At 39.2% G+C, this 16,487-nt stretch overlaps 1 protein-coding gene across 1 annotated transcript; it reads left to right on the forward strand.

Annotated features, from left to right (window-relative positions):
* The first annotated feature begins 341 nt into the window (after window positions 1-341).
* On the forward strand, window positions 342-2,325 carry LOC110621452 (WEB family protein At1g12150). Its single transcript, XM_021765734.1, has 2 exons — window positions 342-518; window positions 889-2,325. The coding sequence occupies exons 1-2, from the start codon at window positions 342-344 to the stop codon at window positions 2,323-2,325; spliced, it is 1,614 nt and encodes a 537-aa protein (XP_021621426.1).
* Window positions 2,326-16,487: the final 14,162 nt, after the last annotated feature.

Here is a 16,487-nt window from a genome sequence, read left to right on the forward strand (position 1 = left end):
TTTGTGGTTTCATTGTTCTAGCTTTGTTTTTCTTTTATTCTCATGTCATTGACATTTCATCTTGTTATATATTCTTTGTTAACATTTTGCTAATTTTGAATTGTTCATCACCATTTCTAATTTATCTTGATCTGTTCAAGGTGTGCAATTTCTTGCAAATGATTTTCTTTTTTCTTGTAAACAAACTCTTGAGATAATTTTGCTACTTTTTCATAGATGAGAAAGATTTATAATATGTTCTTTTGAAATATTTTTATTCTTTTTTTCTTTATATTTGGATTGCAAGGATTCATTTTGAAATGATGGAAACTTGAGGCAAGTATTGAAATAGTGTAAGAGAGATGGTAAACATACGTGGAAGAGAGCAAAAAAGCTCAGGATCTCCAAAAGGAGAGGTGGGAGAGATAGACACAAGAGCACCTTTCCAATCTGTCAAAGCAGCTGTTTCTTTATTTGGTGAAGTTGTAGTCTCCAAGGATAAAGACAAACAACTCTCCATTAAAAAGCTTTCTTCCGAGGTACTTTTCTCTTTTTAATTTTAAAAATATTTATTTTTACCGTCGATTGAGAGGTCAATTGAATTCAATTTTTCTTTCGATCTCTCGAATATCTATCAAACACAAAAAAAAAAAAAAAAAAACTTGTAATATTTACAAAAATGTTTTTGATCAGTAGTAATAAAAGCCTAGAAAATGCACAAAGGGATAAATTAAAGGGAATCACAATAGCACCTAAATATTATGTAATTTGAAAATATAAGCACTAAAATTGAAAATTTGTCTATACTCAAGTGGTTAAATAGTAATTTTCCACTACAGATTTGTCATGCTTTGATTAAGCTAGTTGAACCATATTTATTTTATGATAAAATTTTCTTTTGCTTGCCAGGATGTGTTGGACACAGAGACCCAACTTATATTGGTTGAAAGGGAGTTTGACATGTACAAGCAACGGCTCGAGGTTGCTGAGGAAACAAAGTCTAGAGCACATTCTGAACTTGACAAGGCTAAGATAACGCTTAATGAATTGGCTACCAAGCTGAAAACTACTAACCAGTCGAGATTATCAGCTATGGAAGCTGCAGAAACCGTGAAAACACAAGCTAAGGAACTCGAAGTTGCAGAATCTCAGCAACACTTGGGAAATGCTGCTCGGAAACAGGAATTGGATCAGACAAGAGAACAGTACAAGGTCATTGTGTGTGAACTTGATATTGTAAAACAAGAACTCAATCAAATCAGACAAGATTTTGATAGAGCTCTGGAGGCAAAATCAACTTCATTTCAACAAGCAGCGGAAGCTCAGCGTGTAGCCAATATGAACGCAGAAAAGATTAATGAGCTCTCAAACCAAATTAAAATCATGCAAGAACAAGCTTTGCAATTAAGGCTTGCCTCTATAGAAGCTCAAGAACAACAAGAAAATATTATAGCAGAGAAAGAGGCCTGCATAAGAGCAGCTATAGTGACCAAGGAAGAAGTTGACAAGAAATTGAAGTCTTTAATTCAAGATTATGACCCTAAGCTTCCTAGAAGACTTGAGCTGAAACTTGCAGAAACAAATATGGAGATTGAATATGTACAAGAAGAAATGAGAAGAACTCATGCCTTAGACGTGGAAACCATGAAAGTTATAACCATTGAGCTCGATGAATCAAAAAAGACATTGCAGAAGATCGCTGAGGAAGAGAATTTGCTTCGAAGTATAGTGACTCCGATTAGATTGGAATTAGATAAAGTTAAAAAGGAAAAAGCTGAATTGGAAAAGAAAGAGAACGAAATATTAGATCAGCAAAGATTCCAACTTGAGCAGCTAACTTCAGAAGCTGAGAAAGCAAGAACAGAAGCAGAAGAGATGAAGAAGAACAAAAATCAACTGAATCAAGAAACTAAAAATGCCAAGGCATCAGTTGAAAAAACAAAGGGCAAGCTTAACTTTGCTCTTAAAAAGGCTGAACTAGCTAAAGAAGAAGAGAAGATAGCACATGATGAGATGAAAATATTGTCCGAGAAACACAAGAAACAAAATCCTGAATCGACTGATAACATAATAAATATTTCATTGCAGGAGTTTGAGAGTTTAAAAAAGAAAGTGGAGGAAAGTGAAACCATAGCTGATGCAAAAGAGACAGAGGCTATAATTCAAGTGGAAGATATTAATACAAGGAAGAATGCAGCAGAGAAAAAGTTGCAGGAAAATTTGAAAGCCATTAAAGAAATTAAAGAAGCCACTGATATCGCTTGGAAGTCAGTAGAGATATTGGTAGAGAAAGCACACATGGAAGGTCATGAACATCGAAGGCGGCGTAAAAAAGATGATAAATAACATCTTCTAAATATGAATTTCAGATTCCAGAAAAGATTCAGATAAGTAATTAGGATGGATTGGCCACAAGAATTCTTCATTTTATTTTTTCCCACACACAACTGTGCTAGTCCAAGTGTTTAATTGTCTTGATATAATTAACACCTGCTGTTATTAAATAAATTATGAGAAGAATTAGTTTTCTTGAGGTTGAATTTGTGTAAATAATCTGTGCAATTTGTATTTATCCTCTCTCTATCGATTAATATATATATAATCTTGCACCCCATGTAGTCCAACATTATTTCTCCTCACATAATAAATAAAAATATTTTTTAAATATACAACATTAACCCCTCAATATAATATATATATATATATATATCATGAATTACTTTATTTCCTTGAAATATGTTATTAATACGTATGTCTTTCTATTTTGAAAATTTAATAGTAATTAATCTTTATTTTTATTTATTAAAATTAGAGTTAGTCCGTCTTTTTTTTTTTTTTTTTAACTATCTTTGAAATGATAAAAATATTTTTAAATAAGAGAATCATGAAAAGCTTAAAATAAAAATTATTTATAAAAAATATAATATGTAATATTATTTAATGGTTGAATTTTGTTAAAATTAACACTTTTATCTCTTGATTTTTCAAAATAAATAGTTTAGTCTATATATTTAATTTTATCAAATTGAAAAAAAAAACTATTTTAACAGAAAAATCTTTAATTTAATAAAATTAAAATATAGAGATTAAATTATTGAATTCTAAAACTAGAAAAATATATTAAATTTGACAAGCTCAAAGATGTAAAAGTAATTTTTTTTATCTATAAAAAGTATATATCATTGACAATATTATAAACTGATTTTCTTGGCCCCTAAAAGAGAAAAAAAAAATTCTGGCTACATCAGCAAATGTGTGAATTAAGTGGGTGTGAATTAAGTGATACAAGTCCTGATCAAATCATGGATCATGTGATAGGACTAATTAATAAATTTGACACCCATTAAAAATTAGCGCCGTTTTTGGAGAATCGATTTAAACTAACGTATTTTCCTTTCATGACCAGAACTGAACGTAAAAAGAATCTGCTTTACGATCCAGAAATTGAATGTACTATAAAGAACTTGAGAAAACAAGCAAACCCAAGGAACCAAGCCTTAAAACCGTCTTCATCTGCAACAAGTGAAGGGATAGCAACAAATCTGGAAATTGCTGTACAACTCACTGCACAAGTGACAGAACCAACAGCAGTTGGTATGTAAGCTGCTGCACCAGAAACACCCCACCGAGCACCTGTAGAAGTTGATCCACCTACTGTCTTCACTGAAATTGAAGCCGAAAATGCCAGGGTGAGAGTTCCAATGGCATAAGAAAGGATTCTTTGCAAATTAGCCACATCCATGGGTGATCAAGCACCCTTGTGCATCACCTATCCACCTTTGACAGCCCTTTTGAACTGAAAACATGATTAATTCATCTTCTTTCAAAGTTCAAATGTTTGGAAAATAAGGACCTACATAAGCACCTGACTCGCGGTTGTCGAAACCGGTCAAAAATAACCTTTCTGGTTATCAACAATTTTACAACTGTAGATAATGGTGAAAGGATAGAATCCACAGGGAATTGAGAACTTACCTATTTTTCTTATCAAGATCAAGAGAATTAATTGAAATAAAAATAAACTAAAAGAGAAGTAAACTGAAACGAGATAAACGGAAAGCAAAACAAACTGAAAGCGAAATAAACAAAAAGCAAAACAAACTGAAATGAGATAAAACTGAAACCAACTAAACTGAAAGTAAAATGGGGGAGTTTTGAGATTGATTCAATTTAACAACTGCTGAAAGCAATTAAATAAGCGAATAATAAAAATAAAATGAAAATCAAATATGAGAAAGGTCTAGTTGAAGAGTTGGATCCACTTCAGTTGTTTGGATTGATCATTGAAACTTATGTTCTTTTGATTGATTCAAAAGATTAGTTATGGAGATGGAAAACGCTTCTCACCACCATGTCTCTCCTTATGATTAAACCAATTAGGGAACGTCCTCTAATTAATTACTAATTAACAAATTGTCAAGGAACGTCCTTGGGCCTTAGGCATCAAAACAATTGTTAATTGTATGAAGAAATAGAGAGATCCAATCCTAGCTACTCAAACGCATGAGATGTTGCTAGATCATACAAGTTCCTTAGTTTTTACACAAAGTGTTCTTATGTTTGAACAATCCAAGCAATTACGGACTTAAAATTATCCAAACTAACAATATATCACCTTGCAATCAATAATCAAGTGGTCAATTTGATCAAAACAATAAAACAATAATAGAATCAAGCAATAATAGAATCAAGCATGAACTGTATGAATATTAAATAACCAAAAGACAAACAATGTGTGTTCAGATCTCACGATCTATAAAACAACCTTAGTTTCAACCAATCTTCAACTAGATAAAAGGTTTCAGCCACTCATGGCTGAAACAAAAATCAAAAAATAAAGAAAGGAAGAAGAAGAGATGGTGTCACTTGCAATCCTGTAGGTGTGTCCAAGGTGGTGTGTAAAAGGTTGTGGGGAGGCTCCTTATGTGTATTTTTATAGTTGAAAGTGTTGCCCTAGATCCTTACATGCTGCCCTTGCTGCCCAAGAGGTGCTTGCTGCCCAAGTTGAGTCTGAAAAGGAAAGATTCGCGTTCCAAAATTATTCAGAAGGAAAGAGGCGTGCGCTTGCTCTTTAGATGGAAAGTGGCGCGCAGAATGGACTGCAGAAGGAAGGTGGCGCGCGGTCATTGAATGTAGAAGGGAAAGTGAATCTGTCCAGTCTTTCCTTTTTAGGTGGAGCCTTGGTTTGAATTTTGATTGTTGAATGCAGAAGAGGCAAGTGCGTCTTCATGAAATCTTGCTGCCTAAATAGGAAGATTTGACTGCTGCAGTGTGTGCACATCTTTTAATAAGGAAAGGAAGATTTGCGATTTGAATTTCAAATAATCTTCTGACTGAGCTTTCCTTATTTGCTTTTGCTTCTGCACTTTCCTTTTTTGGCACTTTTCATATTTGGCACTTTTTAGCAGTTTTAAGAGCATTTTCTCCAGATTGTCTCTTTACACCTATTATCTGCAAAATATGATTAAAGCCACAAAATTAGGCAGAAAAGATGTAAATAAACATCAATAATATAATGATAAAATGGACTAAAATATGCTCTATCAACACCTCAAAGAATTTCACATTGTGTGCTCAACAATGAGACCTTAAGGTATTTCTGAAGAACATATTAAACTCAGAGCTTTTCCCTTCTCCCTTGATGATTTTGCCAAGGATTGGTTGTTCTATTTACCACCCTGATCTATTACCTCATGGGCTAGAATGGTAAGAGCCTTCTTGAGAAAATACTTTCCCACCTCAAAAGCCATTGGCATCCGAAGGGAAATCAGTGGTATCAAGCAAAGAGACTCTAAAGAACTATATGAATATTGGGAGAGATTTAAACGATTATGCACAAGTTGCTCTCAACATGATATCTCGGACAAATCTCTCATTGAATACTTCTATAGAGGTTGGTTACCTTTGGAAAGAAAATTTATTGATGCAGCGTATGGAGGATTGATTGAAGACAAAACACCTTAAGCTATAAGAGACTTGATTTCCACAAGGGCAGCAGCCTCAAAGTAATATGGAGATCAAAGACAACTGCCAAGGAGAGTAAACGAGGTAAGTACTTCTTCCTTAACTGCACAAATTTCTAATCTAACCTCTATTATCCATGGCCTTGTTGTAGGACAGGCCCAGCAAGCAACAAAATCAACAAGTAAGGCCATGTGGAATCTGAGCCACTGTTGGACATCCAACTGACCTATGTCCTTCCCATCAAGAAGAGTACCAGCAAGTCAATGCAGTTGGAGGGTTTAATGGCCAAAGAAGATATGATCCCTACTCTAACACCTACAATCCAGGTTGGAGGGAGCACCCGAACTTCAGTTACGCTAGAGCAAATCAATATGAAAATTATTAACAAAGAAATTTAGCCCAAATAGCATCTCAAAAATCCAGTGTGCCTCTTGAAGAGATCGTGAAATCTTTAGTAAACACGGTGCAGAACCTAGAACAGTAAATCAGCCAAGTTGCTACCTCCATGAGTAAGCTAGAATCACAAGAGAAATTACCTTTCCAAACGGAGATCAATCCAAAATAGAATGCTAGTGCCATAACCTTGAGAAGTGGGAAGGAGTTACAAAGTGACAGAATGAAGCCTCGATTTGCCCAAACTTTTGGACAGACTATGGAAAAAGTACTGCAGAATAATGACTTAGAACCGCGATTTGTCCAAATCGACAGACAAACTAGGCAAATCATTGAAAAGCAAGCAACATATTATGCACCAAAACAGCAGAAAGCAAGAAAACCATCAAACCAATTCAAAATTCCACCCCCTTTCCAGAAAGGTTAGCAAGATCTAAAAAAGAAAAAGAAGAAAAAGAAATACTTAAAATCTTTCGCAAAGTGGAAATCAATATACTTTTGCTGGATGTTGTCAAACAAATACCATAATATGCAAAATTCTTGAAGGAGCTGTGCACCAACCATAGAAAGCTTGATGAGTATGAAAAGGTAAGTGTAGGGGGATGTGTCTCGGCTGTTATTCAAAGGAAGCTTCCAGCCAAGTGCAAAGACAGAGGGATGTTTGTTGTTTCATGCAAGATAGGTAATGTTGAGATAAAGAAAGCCATGTATGACCTTGGAGCATCAATCAATGTTATGCCTCTCTCCATCTATGATTCATTAAATGCAGGCACACTGAAAAACACCAGCATTATTATTCGGCCGGTTGACAGGTCTATTACCTATCCCAAGGCATCCTAAAAGATGTCTTAGTGCAGGTGGACTAGCTGGTCTTTCTAGCAAACTTTTATGTAATTGACATGGAGAAACACAAGGGCAATACCACATTGGACATCCTACTCGGAAGACCCTTTCTGAGCATGGCCAGAACAAAGATAGATGTGAACGATGGCACATTGACTATGGAATTTGAAGGGGAAGTAATCAAGTTTAATATTTATGATGCAATGAAATTCCCTAATGATGTATCTCCTGTATATGGTTTAGATGTCATTGATTGCTTAAGTCAAGAAATCTTTGAAATAAATCAAGATGACTTACTAAATGCTGATCTATGTAGGAACACCAACCAAGAGAGTGAGGAGGACAGGATAAGCATAAACGAGATAGAAATAGGAGACAACATGCAGCCTGGAGGTTATACAGGATCAAGTTCAAACTGATTTGCCCAAATCAACAGACAAACAACAACCATCAGTCCAGACAGTCCTAGAACCGAAATTAAAGCATCTACCAGGGCATCTAAAGTACGTATATTTGGGGATACCAGTCATAGTGTCAAACTAGCTAAATCACCACAAAGAAGAATGCCTCATACAAGTATGGAAAAAACATAAGAAAGTGATAGGTTGGACCATAGAAGACATAAAAGGCATCTCACTATCCACATGTATGCATAGAATTCTTATGGAAGAGGATTGTAAACATGTCCATGATGCTCAAAGGAGATTAAACCTTCCTATGATGGAGGTTATGAAGAAGGAAATAGTCAAGCTTTTAGATGCCGGAGTCATCTACCCAATCTCTGATAGCTAATGGGTAAGCCCTGTCCATATAGTTCCAAAGAAGACTGGAATCACCATTGTTCAAAATTCTGAAGGCGAACTTGTACCCACTCGTGTACAAAATGGGTGGAGAGTATGTATGGATTACAGAAAGCTTAATGCAGCCATGAGGAAAGACCACTTTCCTTTTCCCTTCATTGACTAGATGTTTGAAAGACTTACGGGCAAATCACATTACTGGTGTCTAGATGGGTATTCGAGATTCTACCAGATTCTTGTGGCCCTAGAAGACCAAGAAAAGATAACATTCACCTGCCCTTTTGGTACTTTTGTATTTAGAAGAATGTCACTCAGCCTATGCAATGCACCAGCCACCTTTCAACGCTGCATGATAAGCATATTTTCTGACTATGTGGAGAAAATCATTGAAGTCTTTATGGATGACTTTACGGTGTACGACAACTCTTTTGATGAATGCCTTGCTAATTTAGAAAAGATCCTTGAAAGGTGCTTGGATTCAAATCTGGTTTTATTGAATGAAAAGTGTCACTTCATGGTTAACCAAGATTTGATTTTAGGCCACGTTATTTCAGCCAAAGGAATAGAAGTGGACAAAGCTAAAGTTGATACAAAAAAGAATCTGCCTTATCCCATGAGCATACGAGAAATCCACTCTTTCCTAGGCCATACAGGATTCTATCAAAGATTCGTCAAGGATTTCTCCAAGATTACACAACCATTATGCAGATTACTCCAGAAGGAAGTGACGTTTGATTTTGATGTAGATTGTAAAACAATATTTGATTTGATAAAAAAGCTGCTAATGACAGCCGCCATCATCTAGGCACCTAATTGGGATTTATCCTTCGAGACAATGTGTGGTGCCAGCAACTATGCTGTGGGGCAGTGTTAGGACAACGGGTTAGTAACACTCCTCATGTTATTCATTATGCTTCTCATACCTTAGATATTGCACAGTGCAACTATTCGACAATAGAAAAGGAACTCTTAGCCGTGGTGTTTGCACTGGAGAAGTTTCGGTCAAACCTTTTTGGGATAAAAGTAATAATTTATTTAGATCACGCAGCATTACGGTAATTTGATCAAGAAAAAGGAGGCCAAACCGAGACTCATCTGTTGGATATTACTCTTGCAAGAGTTTGATCTAAAGATCCAAAACAAGAAAGGGAAAGAAAACCTTGTGGCTAATCATCTAAGCCGTCTTCCTTCAGATAAAGAACCATATCCAATCAATGAAGCCTTCCCTGATGAACAACTGTTTGCTATCCAATCTGTCACATCGTGGTATACTAACATAGTTAATTACTTGGTTACTGGTGATCTGCCCCCTGACTCGCGGTTGTCGAAGCTGATAAAAAATAACCTTTCCGGTTATCAACAATTTTACGACTGCAGATAGTGGTAAAGGATCGAATCCATAGAGAATTGAAAACTTATCTATTTTTCTCAACAAGACCAAGAGAATTAACTGAATGAGAAGCTGAAAGCAAGTAACTAAAAGTGGAACAAAAGTAAAGTGCAATAAAAGTGAAAAGGGGGGTTTTGAGATTGATTTGATTAGCAAACTACTGAAAGCAATTAAATGAGCAAGTAATTAAATAAAAGAGAAATTCAATATGAGAAAGGTCTAGTTGAAGAATTGGATCCACTTTGGTTGTTTGGATTGATCATTGAAACTTATGTTCTCTTGATTGATTCAATAGATTAGTTATGGAGATGGAAAATACTTCTCACAACCATGTCTCTCCTTATGATTAAATCAATTAGGGAACGTCCTCTAATCAATTACTAATTAACAAATTACTAAGGAATGTCCTTGGGCCTTAGGCATCAAAACAAATGTCAATTGCATGAAGAAATAGAGAGATCCAATCCTAGCTACTCAAACGCATGAGATGTTGCTAGATCATACAATTTCCTTAGTTTTCACACCAAGTGTTCTTATGTTTGAATAATCCAAGCAATTATGGACTTAAAATTATCCAAACTAATAATATATTACCTTGCAACCAATAATCAAGTGGCCAATTTGATCAAAATAACAAAGCAATAATAGAATCAAGCATGAACTGTATGAATATTGAATAACCAAAAGACAAACAATGTGTGTTCAGATCTCACAATCCATAAAATAACTTTAGTTTCAACTAATCTTCAACTAGAATAAAAGGTTTCAGCCACTCATGGCTGAACCAAAAACCAAAAAATAAAGAAAGGAAGAAGAAGAGATGGTATCACTTGCAATCCCGTAGGTGTGTCCAAGGTGGTCTTCAAGTGTTGCCGCCCATGCACATGTGTGAAGGAGGGAGGCGTATGGCATGTGTGGCTCTTGCAAGAGTGGGTCTTTTGGTCTTTGCTTGCTGCCCTAGTGTCTTCAAGATGCTGCCTAAGGTGCCCAAGACTTGCCTTCACACTCTCCTTGTCGCCCATGCACTAATAAGGAAGGTGGAGCCTCCTTTGCAATTTGAATTTTGAATGTGCAAGGCATGAGGTGGCAAGCATGTGATCTTTGGATTTGGTTTCCTTGATAAGCTGGATTTTAAAATTCAGAATTTGAATATGAATCTTGAAGATTTGAAATTCAAAATACTTTCCTTATTTGGCTCTTCATTTATGGCAACTTGAGGCTTGGCTTCTTGAATAAGGAAAAGGCTACTTGGAGATTTGAAATTTGAATTTCAAATTGCTTTGGCTGAATGTTCTTTCCTTCTTTGCCACTTTTCTTATTTAGAACTTTCCTTATTTAGCTTCACTTGAATTCAACTTGGCAGACTTGCTCTCCTTTGCTCCGTTTAAGGCAGTTTTAAGGGTATTTTCTCCAAAATGTCCTTTTTCACCATTTTCTGCAAAATAATGTCAAAATGTAATACCCGGCTAGACTCCGGTATCGGAATTCCTACCGTCCGGTGGAATCTCGGATGTCGGAAACCTCTAGAAGGGTAAAATCATGTTTTTATAAAATGTTTTAATGTATCTTATGGTTTTAAGCAAAAAGGAAATTGAGTTTTAAAAGAAAAAGACCAAGGAGACATTTCCAGGTTCGGCCGCCGAACCTCAAGTTCGGCCGCCGAACGTGGGATGGTTTAGGGGGGCAAGTTAGGCTTCCGAAAGTTTCAAAGGTTCGGCCGCCGAACTTGCATGAGTTTTGGAGGCACTTTAGGCTGCCGAAAGGTGGTCTGCCAGTCCCTATATAAGAGCTCCATGGCCGAAACGGGCGAGTTTTCTCCCCATTTTTGGCCACGGTGAGTTCTTGCTCTCCCATGGTTCATTTTAGATGTTTTTCCTTCGATCTTTCATGTTTTAACAAGCTTTATGTTGATTTGAAGATATTTGAACAAAAGAGCGAGTTTTGGAAGCTTGGGGACCAAAGAGTTGAGATCTCTCCCATCTCCAAGTTGGATCGTCTCTCCTCTCGTTCTTCAAGAGGTAAGAGTAGATCCATAGTTCCTTTAATGTTTTAAGTAAGTTTTATGAAGTTTCTTGGGGTAAAAATGCATGTGTAGGTTTATGTGGAGTTTATGGGTTTACTGTGCATTTATGAACAATGTATGTTGGTTATGCATGTTTGATGTGTTGTAGATAGGGTTTAGGATAGTTTGAAGCCCCTAGGAACTTGTATGCTTGAGTATGCATGTTGTAGAATAGGAAAATGCATGATTGAATGAATTGGGAGGCGTTTATGCATGTTGAGCTGAGTTTTTGCCCTTTGGGAAGAACTCAGGTTCGGCAGCCGAAGGCTCTTTCGGCCGCCGAACCTGCCTGTGGTAGCATGTATCGGCTGCCGAACCCTGCCCCCGAAAGTGGACTTTCGACTCTGGAAGGGACTTTCGGCCGCCGAAGGTGCCGCCGAACATGCATGAGTTTCGTCTCTGAAGGGAACCTTCGGTGGCCGAAAGTGCCGCCGAAGGTGCATGACTTTCGGCTCTGGAGGGCCTTTCGGCCGCCGAACCTGCCGCCGAAACTGCCCTGTTCAGCCCTCCTTTGCATGATTTCTATGATTGTTTTAAGGTGTTTTAGGGGGTTTTTTGGGAGTATTTTAGAGTCATGTTCATGGATGTTAGGTCCCTCATTTGAGTCCACCTGTGTAGGTTCGGACCCGAGGAACCGAGGACCCCAGCAGTGAGTTCAGTTGCTTCTGAGTCTGTTAGAGCTTCAGCCAGAGGTGAGTGGAATAAACACTTATGTTTTAAAGCAATTAAATATTGATTTAAGCATGTTCATGCATCACGAATGCCATGAGATATTATAGGTTGTTTGCATTAGAATTCACGAATATGTTGCATTGCATAATTTGATGATGATGTGGATGGATGTTGGATGATCCTTAGTCCTCAATATGATACGATGTGATATGATACGGTATGGCATGGTATGGAAGTCCGGTTGACCCATTCTACGTCCCGGCACTATGTAAGAGAAAGACCGGTTGACCCATTCTACGTCCCGGCACGTTGGAATGTTATGATATGTTATGTTTAAGAGAAAGACCGGTTGACCCATTCTACGTCCCGACACCTTGGAATGTAGAGGACTATTGGTGACAATACCATCCTTGATGTGATTTGTTTGTGATGTGTTGCATCTCATGAAAGCATGAAATTTAAATTGAATGTTATTATTCTGCTCACTGGGCTTTATAGCTCACCCCTCTCCCTTAACCCCCAGGATTGCAGGTACAGGGTAGACCAGGAGGTCAGCAGGAGTAGAGTTTTGTTTGATGTAATAGCTAGCTGTGGACATGAATATGTTGTAATGTAAAAGTAAAGTATTGTAATGTTATGTAATGATGCTTATGGGAGTTTAGAGTTGTGCTTGACCATAGTATTATGTTAATCCCTTTCTAGTACATGATCTAAATGTTTAATGATGTTTATTGAAAACCAAACTTAATTTATGTTATGTCACCCCATTGGAGCATTGATGATGACTCCAAGGTGGGGTTAATGTTTATGTTTATGAATAGTGCATGCACAGGTTGAGTTTGGTGATGAATGGAAAGAAAAGTTCAAAATTTTTATGTATGTTGTTGATCATGTATAGGATTAAACAGGTTCATAGGATGAATGTTTGGCTTGCTACGGGTCCCAGCGGCCTTAAGCCGATCTGGATCCTAGCTCCGGTAGCGGTCCGATTTTCGGGTCGTTACAGATTGGTATCAGAGCCCTAGGTTCATATGGTCGGACCTATAGTGTCGGGCTCATAGATGTTCTAGAAGGTCAAGCACAATAGGAAGATCATGTCCACTAGGATAGGATAAAGAGTCCTGTCTTGAATGATAATGTGAAATGCCATGATTATATGCATGTGCATTAATGATATGCTACGTATGTGATGTATGTGATGCGGGTTCATGTGTTTGCACATGAACCATTTGATGCTAATGTTTATGTGATGTGTGCTATTTTTCAGAAAACAGGATGAGAGGAACTCATCGATCGGCACGATTGACTGGAGTACCACCCCAGGACGAGGGCACTGATGCCCATTCTCCTGCATTGCCTAGGGCAATGTCAAGTAGGTCCAGCAGAGAAAGAGCAGTAAGAGACCCTAGAAGGTCTTTGGATCTGGGTAGAAGCAAATTAGTGAGGAGAACAGTGCAAGGGGATATGTCATAGGATGTGGGAGATCAGATGGATGTGCATCAGAGGAGGGATGGCAGTCTCGGAGTAAGTATGTCGGAAGAGGGAATGGGAGAGTCCCAAGGAGGCACTCAGGCCTCGGGATTTGTTCAGCCACCTTACTACCCACCCTTTTCTCATAATCCCGGGTATTCGATGGGAGGTACATCGGATTACCCCAGTTTTACCCCTTATCACTCTCAGATGCCATACCCACCTTTCTACCCACCGTACCCACAGTACCCTATGTATCCACCCCCACCCTACCATCCAGGTACAGCAAACCCTACCCCAGGGGATGCTGCACCTCCTCCACCACCAGCAGCACCTACTGTCCCAGAAATCCAAATGCCTAAACTTAGCTCATCTGGGGGGAGCAAGATTAAGATGACCGATTACATGAAGCTGGGTGCTCCCCAGTTTGAAACCGGTGATGACCCGTTTGTGTACCTTGAGAGGGTCAAGACAATTACAGATGAGATATGAGCTGATGACAGTAGAGCCATTCAGATGGCTGGGTTCACACTAAAATGCAAGAAGGCCCGAGAGTGGTTTAAGAACTATGTGAACACGAGGTTGGACAGCCTATCATGGGAGGAGTTTGCAAATGAGTTTGCAGGATGGGCTTTCCCTGACAGTTCAAGAGAATTTAAGATGATTGAGTTCGAGCAGCTGAGGCAGACGGATGAGATGAGTGTGGATGAGTATATAGATAGATTCTTGGAGCTGTTGCCGTTTGCTGGGCAGAATCTAGACACAGATCAGAAGAAGTCAAGGAGGTATATCATGAAGCTTCATTCCAGGTATTCCTCCTTGATTCAGTCAGCAGAGAGGGAGAGTTTCCATGCCATAGTGGACATGGCTCAGAGGATGGAGGCTAGTGCTATAATCGAAGGGAAAGTCAAGCAGTCAGTGGCATAGCCTTCTGGTTCCAAGACCCCAGGTGGGGGAAAGTTAGACCCTTCTTCTCTGAGTTCAGGCAGTAAGAGGTGGGGCAACACTACCAGGAAGCCAAAGAAGAACAAGTTCTGGAGCAAGATCAAGTCAGGTCTGGGATTAGGAGGTGGCTCGAGCTCAGGTGCAGATAATGTAGTATGCAAGAAGTGTAGGAAGCCACACAAGGGCGTATGTCTGGTTGGGACGAAAGCTTGCTTTAGGTGTGGGCAGGAGGGACACATGGCTCGGGAGTGTCTTAGAGCAGCTTTTATGGCACAGTCTCAGCAGACAGCTTCTGGTAGTGTGGCTCAGCCAGCAGCTCCAGCAGCAACTCAGGCTAGTGGCAAAGGCAGAGGGAGAGGGGCAGCCTCTTCTTCAGCGGGTTTCAGGGGTGAAGGTCCATCAGCCCCAGCACGGATCTTCACAATGACACAGCAGGAGGCAAATGCATCGAACACAGTGGTGTCAGGTAATCTCATCATTGGTTGTTCTGATGTGTATGCATTAATGGACCCTGGTGCATCTCATTCTTTCATTGCTCCGAGGGCCGTCGAGAGGTTGGGATTGATGGTCTTTGGGTTAGAGTGTCCCCTATGGGTCAGTGGACCCAAGTGTGACCCGTCGGTGGCAGAGTCAGTCTGCCAGTATAGTCCAGTTTTTGTTGAGGGGAGATGCCTTTCTGCCGACCTTGTGGTTCTAGATTTGACAGATTTTGACGTCATTCTAGGGATGGATTGGCTATCTACCCATGGTGCTACCTTGGACTGCAGAGACAAGGTAGTCAAGTTCAAATGTCAGGATGGGTCAGAGGTTGTCTTCAGAGGAGACAGGGGGAGTACACCTAGAGGTTTGATATCAGCCCTTCAGGCTCGTAGGTTGCTCAGGAGGGGTTGTCAGGGTTTTCTAGCTCATGTGAGAGAGCTGGATAGTTATGTCAGAGAGCCCGCCTCAGTGCCAGTGGTCAGAGAGTTCTTAGATGTTTTTCCAGACGAGCTGCCAGGTTTACCGCTTGCTAGGGAGATAGAGTTCGAAATTGAATTGATACCTGGAACCAAACCGATCTCTATTCCTCCCTACAGGATGACACCAGCAGAATTGAAGGAGCTTAAGGAGCAGTTGCAAGAGTTGGTAGATAGAGGATTCATCCGACCGAGTAACTCACCTTGGGGTGCTCCAGTGCTATTTGTGAAAAAGAAGGATGGATCTCTCAGACTTTGTATCGACTACAGGCAGTTGAATAAGGTCACTACCAAGAATAAGTACCCGTTGCCAAGGATCGACAATCTATTTGACCAGCTAGCCGGAGCAGGTTGTTTCTCCAAAATAGATCTGAGATCGGGGTACCATCAGCTAAGGATAAGAGAAGAGAATGTGCCGAAGACAGCATTCAGGACCAGATATGGGCATTATGAGTTCCTTGTGATGCCGTTCGGGTTAACTAATGCCCCTGCAGCATTCATGGATCTCATGAACAGAGTGTTTAGTCAATACCTGGATCACTTTGTTATTGTCTTCATAGATGATATCTTAGTGTATTCCAGGAATGCAGAGGAGCATGCCCATCATCTGGGGTTGGTTTTGCAAACCTTGAGGGAACATAGGTTGTATGCCAAGTTCTCCAAGTGTGAGTTCTGGCTGAGGAGCATTTCATTCTTGGGGCATGTGGTTTCAGAAAATGGAATCGAGGTAGACCCCAAGAAAGTGGAAGCTGTAGCTAACTGGCCTAGACCCACTACAGTGACAGAGATCAAGAGCTTCTTGTGTTTAGCAGGTTACTACAGGAGGTTCGTTCAGGACTTCTCTAAAATTGCAACTCCCATGACCAGACTGACTAAGAAGAACCAGAGGTTCATGTGGACCGACCAGTGTGAAGAGAGCTTTGAGGAGCTAAAGAAGAGGTTGACTTCAGCACCAGTGTTAGCTCTGCCGACTAGTAATGAGGACTTCACAGTCTTTTGCGATGCGTCCCGTA

Source organism: Manihot esculenta, chromosome 8, assembly GCF_001659605.2.
Source record: "Manihot esculenta cultivar AM560-2 chromosome 8, M.esculenta_v8, whole genome shotgun sequence".
Classification (NCBI taxonomy): Eukaryota; Viridiplantae; Streptophyta; class Magnoliopsida; order Malpighiales; family Euphorbiaceae; genus Manihot; species Manihot esculenta.

Excerpts from the sequence above, each read along its gene's own strand:
- LOC110621452 (XM_021765734.1), top strand. The coding sequence starts at position 342 with ATGGTAAACATACGTGGAAGAGAGCAAAAAAGCTCAGGATCTCCAAAA. Across the intron at positions 519-888 it reads TTAAAAAGCTTTCTTCCGAG|GATGTGTTGGACACAGAGAC; the intron begins GTACTTTTCTCT and ends TTTGCTTGCCAG.